At 47.0% G+C, this 9,997-nt stretch overlaps 1 protein-coding gene across 1 annotated transcript in view; it reads right to left on the minus strand.

Annotated features, from left to right (window-relative positions):
* The window catches only part of DCK (deoxycytidine kinase), a 51,293-nt gene extending 43,707 nt beyond the window's left edge, over positions 1-7,586 (minus strand). Inside the window, exon 1 of the mRNA XM_073600645.1 lies at positions 7,307-7,586. Coding sequence (XP_073456746.1) covers positions 7,307-7,421 — 115 coding nt within the window. The 5' untranslated portion in view covers positions 7,422-7,586. The remainder of the gene's footprint in view (positions 1-7,306) is intronic.
* Positions 7,587-9,997: the final 2,411 nt, after the last annotated feature.

Below are 9,997 nucleotides of genomic sequence, written 5' to 3' on the forward strand. Positions count from 1 at the left end.
CCATAAGGACAGGAGTTGAGAACCACTGGTGTAGAGGGAAGGGAGAAAAACAGATGTGCTCCTGACCCGGAAGTGTATGATGTCACCTCCGGGTCCCTGTTGAGTTTCCCCCAACCATCAAGGCTGGGAAAGAATGAATTGCAGTGCGATCTGCATTGCATTACATTACATTCAGTGGAGCAGAGAGCAGACATGCAGGGTCTAAGAGACCCTGCATGTCTCATTAACCACTTCATGCCTAGCCTATAGCAGAATGACGGCCTGGCGGTGGTTCTGTTATCCTGACTGGGCGTCATATGACGTCCAGTAGGATAACATGCAGACGCGTGCCCGTGGGGGCCTGGTATTGAAGTGGTTAAAGAGAACCCATCACCTAAAAATCAGCACATAGGGGACTTTTTGTCCTCTATGTGATGGAAAAAAAAAAAGTTACACTTAAGCATAAAAAATCCCCCCCAAATTTTTTTGAGAGCAATCATTCTAGCACCAGACCTCCATAATGCTGATGACCTGAAGGGGGCTTATAAAGCCGAGCCTATAGAAAATATAGGATACTGGAGTTTGTCACCATTTCATGGGAGGGCAAATTTAGGGTTTTTATATTTTACAAAAAAAAAAAAAAAAAAAAAAAAACTTGGTTAATTTATTGCATTTTTGCTGAAATTTTGGGCTTCTTAGACCTATGTGGTAGTATGCTGTGACAAGAAAAATTGGAACTACCACTATTTTATTCTCTAGGGTGTCTGCTTTCAGAAAATGTATTTTTTGAAGTAATCTTCAAGCCTAAAAAGATTTTTTAAACGTGTGCAAAAAAACGCTCTGACAGCGAAAGGGTTAAAGGATAAGTTCACCTTCGGGAACATATTTGATGTTTCACGCGTTGTTAGGGTGAAACATCTAACATGTTCCTGTTCCTGCAGCAGCTCGGTGATCCGAGCCCTCTGTGTGACAGCAGTACCGGTATACGTTCTCTGCACCAGCTGTCACTTTTTGAAAAGAGCGTGGCCATGCAGGGCTCCGCCCATACGGCCACGTCATTCATTTACAGAGTTCTGTGGACGAATAGACTACAAATACCAGCATCCTTTGTGGATGACGGCTCACAGTTCTCCGTGAACTACCAAGGCGCTGTTGAGCATTCCTGGCAGTTCATGGATTCTTCCTGTCAGCGTGAAACTGTCTGGCCATACGATGTACGGGCAGACAGATTAAACTGACAGTCTGCAGGATCATCAGATGCTTTCCAGGCTTCTAAAAATATATATTAATAATAATAAATGCACTTTTTTTGATTATCTGTGAAAATACTCCTGTCATAATTGCCAGTTACCAGCTCTGCTTTCCTCACGCTGTGACAGTACATAAAGGAAAGTACTGCTGATAACCAGCAAGTCTGTTTACATTGTGATTAGCTATGATTGGACACAGCTGATCACATGGTAAAGGGCTGCTGTTATTGGTCCTTTACCACAATCTGTAATCAGCTATGTCTGAAGCACAGTGATCACAGAGCACGCTAAATGTGTGCGCAAGTCCATGGATGCCCTCCCGGAACAACAGAGCCGCGCTGTAGCCATCTTTTGCCTAACGCGGTTATGAAGTAGTTAAAAGGTACAGACACTGGAGCTTGATTTGGCTGCTCAGCATGTGCTTGTACCGAGCACCTAAGTGTTTCCGTGTGCGAGGGTAACCTGAAGGAATAATAGTTTTTTTTTTTCCCCCCAGCATTTGGGCCGGTGCCTCATTCATCACTCAGCAGATGTGCTTCTGCGGAGCGTTAAGAGAGCCCAACACTCCCCTTTCCTGACAGCACCCAACAGGTGCTCATTACAATGCAAGGGCTCTCTCCTCCCTGATAGTCCCCAGGTGCGGTGCTGGAGACAGCAGGTGACAGGTGTTTTTTTTTTTTTTTTTTTTTTTTAACTCCCGATAAGGTTGTACTGTAAGGGAATGCAATTTCTTGTTTTGGGCTTTGCAGAAAACAAAGACATCGTCAATGACAGCCAGACAGCTCTCTCAGAAAGACTCTTTAAAATACTTTTAAGGCTGTGTACAAACATGGCTAGGTTTGATGACTTGTTTTCTTCTTTGTTCATATTAAAGACGACCACCCCACGAATGAACCAATGCTGCTCACCCAGTCCTGTACCATCTTCTTTCCTGATATCAGGAGGTGGCTGTCTCTTCCAAGTCCTTGCAGCCAGCCCCTGATGACAGACATCTGCTGTGGCACATCATCAGGGGGCCAACTGTACAAACCAGAGAGACAAAGCAATGATGTACCACTGAGTAACCTATGGCCTACTGGGATGCATTAAATGGGTATTCCAGGAGGTGGTGAGCAGCTGAATATGTCATTCTTGCCTACAGAATAATACTGAAAGAGTGAAAATGTGTGTCGCAAAGGTATTTAGAATATATACATAAAAAAAATCTGATTGTTAGAGAGGAGAGGGATAAGAATGAAATTATATAAAGTGGGTTTTTCTAAAGATGAACTTCAGGAAAACACGTCCCTTGCAGGGGAGCTATGTCCATAGAGAAGGATGGAGGAAAGAGCAGGGACCATGGGACTTCTGGAGAAGGCTGGAGGGACCATGGGACTTCTGGAGAAGGCTGGAGGGACCATGGGACTTCTGGAGAAGGCTGGAGGGACCATGGGACTTCTGGAGAAGGCTGGAGGGACCATGGGACTTCTGGAGAAGGCTGGAGGGACCATGGGACTTCTGGAGAAGGCTGGAGGGACCATGGGACTTCTGGAGAAGGCTGGAGGGACCATGGGACTTCTGGAGAAGGCTGGAGGGACCATGGGACTTCTGGAGAAGGCTGGAGGGACCATGGGACTTCTGGAGAAGGCTGGAGGGACCATGGGACTTCTGGAGAAGGCTGGAGGGACCATGGGACTTCTGGAGAAGGCTGGAGGGACCATGGGACTTCTGGAGTAGGCTGGAGGGACCATGGGACTTCTGGAGAAGGCTGGAGGGACCATGGGACTTCTGGAGAAGGCTGGAGGGACCATGGGACTTCTGGAGAAGGCTGGAGGGATCATCAGACATAGAGAAGGCTGGAGGGACCATGGGACTTCTGGAGAAGGCTGGAGGGACCATGGGACTTCTGGAGAAGGCTGGAGGGACCATGGGACTTCTGGAGAAGGCTGGAGGGACCATGGGACTTCTGGAGAAGGCTGGAGGGACCATGGGACTTCTGGAGAAGGCTGGAGGGACCATGGGACTTCTGGAGAAGGCTGGAGGGACCATGGGACTTCTGGAGAAGGCTGGAGGGACCATGGGACTTCTGGAGAAGGCTGGAGGGACCATGGGACTTCTGGAGAAGGCTGGAGGGACCATGGGACTTCTGGAGAAGGCTGGAGGGACCATGGGACTTCTGGAGAAGGCTGGAGGGACCATGGGACTTCTGGAGAAGGCTGGAGGGACCATGGGACTTCTGGAGAAGGCTGGAGGGATCATCAGACATAGAGAAGGCTGGAGGGATCATCAGACATAGAGAAGGCTGGAGGGATCATCAGACATAGAGAAGGCTGGAGGGATCATCAGACATAGAGAAGGCTGGAGGGATCATCAGACATAGAGAAGGCTGGAGGGATCATCAGACATAGAGAAGGCTGGAGGGATCATCAGACATAGAGAAGGCTGGAGGGATCATCAGACATAGAGAAGGCTGGAGGGATCATCAGACATAGAGAAGGCTGGAGGGATCATCAGACATAGAGAAGGCTGGAGGGATCATCAGACATAGAGAAGGCTGGAGGGATCATCAGACATAGAGAAGGCTGGAGGGATCATCAGACATAGAGAAGGCTGGAGGGATCATCAGACATAGAGAAGGCTGGAGGGATCATCAGACATAGAGAAGGCTGGAGGGATCATCAGACATAGAGAAGGCTGGAGGGATCATCAGACATAGAGAAGGCTGGAGGGATCATCAGACATAGAGAAGGCTGGAGGGATCATCAGACATAGAGAAGGCTGGAGGGATCATCAGACATAGAGAAGGCTGGAGGGATCATCAGACATAGAGAAGGCTGGAGGGATCATCAGACATAGAGAAGGCTGGAGGGATCATCAGACATAGAGAAGGCTGGAGGGATCATCAGACATAGAGAAGGCTGGAGGGATCATCAGACATAGAGAAGGCTGGAGGGATCATCAGACATAGAGAAGGCTGGAGGGATCATCAGACATAGAGAAAGGTGGAGGGATCATCAGACATAGAGAAAGGTGGAGGGATCATCAGACATAGAGAAGGCTGGAGGGATCATCAGACATAGAGAAGGCTGGAGGGATCATCAGACATAGAGAAGGCTGGAGGGATCATCAGACATAGAGAAAGGTGGAGGGATCATCAGACATAGAGAAGGCTGGAGGGATCATCAGACATAGAGAAGGCTGGAGGGATCATCAGACATAGAGAAGGCTGGAGGGATCATCAGACATAGAGAAGGCTGGAGGGATCATCAGACATAGAGAAGGCTGGAGGGATCATCAGACATAGAGAAGGCTGGAGGGATCATCAGACATAGAGAAGGCTGGAGGGATCATCAGACATAGAGAAGGCTGGAGGGATCATCAGACATAGAGAAAGGTGGAGGGATCATCAGACATAGAGAAGGCTGGAGGGATCATCAGACATAGAGAAGGCTGGAGGGATCATCAGACATAGAGAAAGGTGGAGGGATCATCAGACATAGAGAAGGCTGGAGGGATCATCAGACATAGAGAAGGCTGGAGGGATCATCAGACATAGAGAAGGCTGGAGGGATCATCAGACATAGAGAAGGCTGGAGGGATCATCAGACATAGAGAAGGCTGGAGGGATCATCAGACATAGAGAAGGCTGGAGGGATCATCAGACATAGAGAAGGCTGGAGGGATCATCAGACATAGAGAAGGCTGGAGGGATCATCAGACATAGAGAAGGTGGAGGGATCATCAGACATAGAGAAGGCTGGAGGGATCATCAGACATAGAGAAGGCTGGAGGGATCATCAGACATAGAGAAGGCTGGAGGGATCATCAGACATAGAGAAGGCTGGAGGGATCATCAGACATAGAGAAGGCTGGAGGGATCATCAGACATAGAGAAGGTGGAGGGATCATCAGACATAGAGAAGGCTGGAGGGATCATCAGACATAGAGAAGGCTGGAGGGATCATCAGACATAGAGAAGGCTGGAGGGATCATCAGACATAGAGAAGGCTGGAGGGATCATCAGACATAGAGAAGGCTGGAGGGATCATCAGACATAGAGAAGGTGGAGGGATCATCAGACATAGAGAAGGCTGGAGGGATCATCAGACATAGAGAAGGCTGGAGGGATCATCAGACATAGAGAAGGTGGAGGGACCATCAGACATAGAGAAGGCTGGAGGGATCATCAGACATAGAGAAGGTGGAGGGATCATCAGACATAGAGAAGGCTGGAGGGATCATCAGACATAGAGAAGGTGGAGGGATCATCAGACATAGAGAAGGTGGAGGGATCATCAGACATAGAGAAGGTGGAGGGACCATCAGACATAGAGAAGGCTGGAGGGATCATCAGACATAGAGAAGGCTGGAGGGATCATCAGACATAGAGAAGGCTGGAGGGATCATCAGACATAGAGAAGGTGGAGGGATCATCAGACATAGAGAAGGTGGAGGGACCATCAGACATAGAGAAGGTGGAGGGATCATCAGACATAGAGAAGGCTGGAGGGATCATCAGACATAGAGAAGGCTGGAGGGATCATCAGACATAGAGAAGGCTGGAGGGATCATCAGACATAGAGAAAGGTGGAGGGATCATCAGACATAGAGAAGGCTGGAGGGATCATCAGACATAGAGAAGGCTGGAGGGATCATCAGACATAGAGAAGGCTGGAGGGATCATCAGACATAGAGAAGGCTGGAGGGATCATCAGACATAGAGAAGGCTGGAGGGATCATCAGACATAGAGAAGGCTGGAGGGATCATCAGACATAGAGAAGGCTGGAGGGATCATCAGACATAGAGAAGGCTGGAGGGATCATCAGACATAGAGAAGGCTGGAGGGATCATCAGACATAGAGAAAGGTGGAGGGATCATCAGACATAGAGAAGGCTGGAGGGATCATCAGACATAGAGAAGGCTGGAGGGATCATCAGACATAGAGAAAGGTGGAGGGATCATCAGACATAGAGAAGGCTGGAGGGATCATCAGACATAGAGAAGGCTGGAGGGATCATCAGACATAGAGAAGGCTGGAGGGATCATCAGACATAGAGAAGGCTGGAGGGATCATCAGACATAGAGAAGGCTGGAGGGATCATCAGACATAGAGAAGGCTGGAGGGATCATCAGACATAGAGAAGGCTGGAGGGATCATCAGACATAGAGAAGGCTGGAGGGATCATCAGACATAGAGAAGGCTGGAGGGATCATCAGACATAGAGAAGGCTGGAGGGATCATCAGACATAGAGAAGGCTGGAGAGATCATCAGACATAGAGAAGGCTGGAGGGATCATCAGACATAGAGAAGGCTGGAGGGATCATCAGACATAGAGAAGGTGGAGGGATCATCAGACATAGAGAAGGCTGGAGGGATCATCAGACATAGAGAAGGCTGGAGGGATCATCAGACATAGAGAAGGCTGGAGGGATCATCAGACATAGAGAAGGCTGGAGGGATCATCAGACATAGAGAAGGCTGGAGGGATCATCAGACATAGAGAAGGTGGAGGGATCATCAGACATAGAGAAGGCTGGAGGGATCATCAGACATAGAGAAGGCTGGAGGGATCATCAGACATAGAGAAGGTGGAGGGACCATCAGACATAGAGAAGGCTGGAGGGATCATCAGACATAGAGAAGGTGGAGGGATCATCAGACATAGAGAAGGCTGGAGGGATCATCAGACATAGAGAAGGTGGAGGGATCATCAGACATAGAGAAGGTGGAGGGACCATCAGACATAGAGAAGGCTGGAGGGATCATCAGACATAGAGAAGGCTGGAGGGATCATCAGACATAGAGAAGGTGGAGGGATCATCAGACATAGAGAAGGTGGAGGGACCATCAGACATAGAGAAGGTGGAGGGATCATCAGACATAGAGAAGGTGGAGGGAGGAGCAGTGTTCAGCACAGATAAAGTCTCCATTGTTCTAGTACAGAGGACACCTGCCATTATTCAGTCCCTGCAGGAAGATGAGATCTTATTGGCGGGAAAGTCCCCGGATGACAAGGAGCTCTATGACATAACACATGGATTGTATACAGAACGATGTACTGAGCACTCTATTATATACACTGCGCTCCTCTTACCGATATTGCCCTCTATGGAGATCCTCTTGATCTTGCTCTTGCTCCCCGGAGAGGAGGTGGAGGAGGTGGGTGAAGGCGGTGAGTCCGTACACATTCTCTTGGGTGGGTTGGCCATGGTCTCTAATACACAATACCCGCTCACACAGCGCGCCTTCTATGTCTCTGTCTCCCGCTCGTTGTGAGTTTGAGTTTTGGCGCTCAGATGACAGCTGGGTGTCACTGAGGGACGTCACCTCTCCGGATACAGGACACCCTCTGAAGACACGGACCGACCAATCAGCGCTGAGAGGCGGGGACTAGATGTCAGGATGTAAAGGGGCGGGAATGTGACAGCTGCTGGAAAGAGACGTGACATAAAGCCATTGTAGTGTATGGAAGGAGAAATGTGTGTATTCATACTGAGCTCACACACTGCGCCCTCATCATTACATACTTACCCCCATTACTTACATATTTATTACTATATACACAGTTGTGCTCATAAGTTTACATACCCTGGAAGAATTTATGATTTCTTGGGCATTTTTCAGAGAATATGAATGATAACACAAAAACTTTTCTTTCACTCATAGTTAGTGTTTGGCTGAAGCCATTTATTATCAATGAACTGTGTTTATTTATTTATTAAAATGCTTAACCTACACAGTCTTACCCAAAGGCCTTGATGCGCAAGATGCGTTTACTCTTTTTAAATCTTAATGACAACAGAATCTACCCAAATGACCCAAAAGTTTACATACCCCAGTGATTTTGGCCTGATAGCATGCACACAAGTTGACACAAAGGGGTTTGAATGGCTATTAGAGGTAACCATCCTCACCTGTGATCTGTTTGCTTGTAATTAGTGTGTGTATATAAAAGGTCAATGAGATTCTGGACTCCTGACAGACACTTGCATTTTCCACCCAGTGCTGCACCGACATTTTCTGGATTCTGAGTCATGAGGAAAGCAAAAGAATTGTTAAAGAGCTGCAAGGGAAAAGGTAGTTGAACTGTATTAAACAGCAAAGGGATATAAAAAGATATCCAAGGAATTGAGAATGGCAATCAGCAGTGTTCAAACTCTAAACAAGAAGTGGAAAATGAGAGATTCTGTTGAAACCAAACCGCGGTCAGGTAGACCAACTAAAATTTCAGCCACAACTGCCAAGAAAATTGTTTGGGATGCAAAGAAAAACACACACATAACTTCAGGTGAAATACAGGACTGTGGTGTGGCTGTTTCTAGATGCATAATAAGGAGGCACTTGAAAAAAGATGGGCTGCATGGTGGAGTCGCAGGAAGAAAGCCATTACTACACAAATGCCACAAAGTATCCCACTTACAATACGCCAAACAGCACAGAGACAAGCCTCAAACCTTCTGGCACAAAGGCATTTGGAGTGATGAGACCAAAATTTAGCTTTTTTGCCACAACCCTAAACGATACATTTGGAGAGGAGTCAACAAGGCCTATGATGAAAGGTACACCATTCCTACTGTGAAACACTGAGGTGGATCGCTGATGTTTTGGGGATGTGTGAGCTACAAAGGCACAGAAAACTGGGTCAAAATTGATGGCAAGATGAATGCAGTATGTTATCAAAAAATACTGGAGGAACATTTGCATTCATCAGCCATGAATCTGCACATGGGACATACTTGGACATTCCAACATGACAATGATCCAAAACACAAGGCCGAGTCGATCTGTCATTGGCTACAGCAAAATAAAGTGAAGGTTCTGGAGTGGCCATCTCAGTCTCCTGACCTCAATATCTTTGAACCACTCTGGTCAGATCCCAAATGTGCAGTTCATGCAAGACAGCCCAAGAATTTACAGGAACTGGACGCTTTTTGCCAAGAGGAATGGGCAGCTTTACCATCTGAGAAGATAAAGAGCCTCATCCACAAATACCACAAAAGACTTCAAGCTGTCATTGATGTTAAAGGGGGCAATACACGGTATTAAGTGCTGGGGTATGTAAACTTTTGATCAGGGTCATTTGGGTAGTTTTCGTTGTGATTATGATTTAAAAAGAGTAAACACAGCTGATTGATAATAAATGGCTTCAGCCAAACACTAACCATGAGTGAAAGAAAAGTTTTTGTGTTATCATTCATATTTTCTGAAAAATGGCCAAGAAATCATAAATTCTGCCAGCGTATGTACACTTTTGAGCACAACTGTGTATATATATATATATATATATATATATATATACACACACTGTATATACACACAAATCAGCCACTTAATATTAGGTTGGTCCCTCTTTTGGCACCAAAACAGTCATGACCTTTGGAGACATGGACCTCTGAATGAATGTATGTGTGGTATCTAGCACCAAGCTATCAGTAGCAGATAACTGCCTCCTTTCCATAGTACATCCTGGAGCCATCTATTCCCCAGGTGAGTGACATAAATATATTCCACCATCCACATGATGGAAAAGAAAACATGAATCATCAGACCAGGTCACCACTCTGACCCGTGTGCACAGCCAAAAGTGTCTCTACTGGGTATGTGAGCATCAGAACAATACCAGGCCACATGCCCTCAACATGCTTTGCCACCAGGGGGGGCTCCACCCCTTGTGATGTCATTGTCCCAACCCCCTTATTTACTTAAGCATCAGGAGGAAGCAGCATGTCAGTTGGCGGAAGCAGTCTTTTTTTTAATTCATGCAGGTGGCATTCATTGTGATTTA

Source organism: Aquarana catesbeiana, linkage group LG01, assembly GCF_042186555.1.
Source record: "Aquarana catesbeiana isolate 2022-GZ linkage group LG01, ASM4218655v1, whole genome shotgun sequence".
Taxonomy (NCBI): Eukaryota; Metazoa; Chordata; class Amphibia; order Anura; family Ranidae; genus Aquarana; species Aquarana catesbeiana.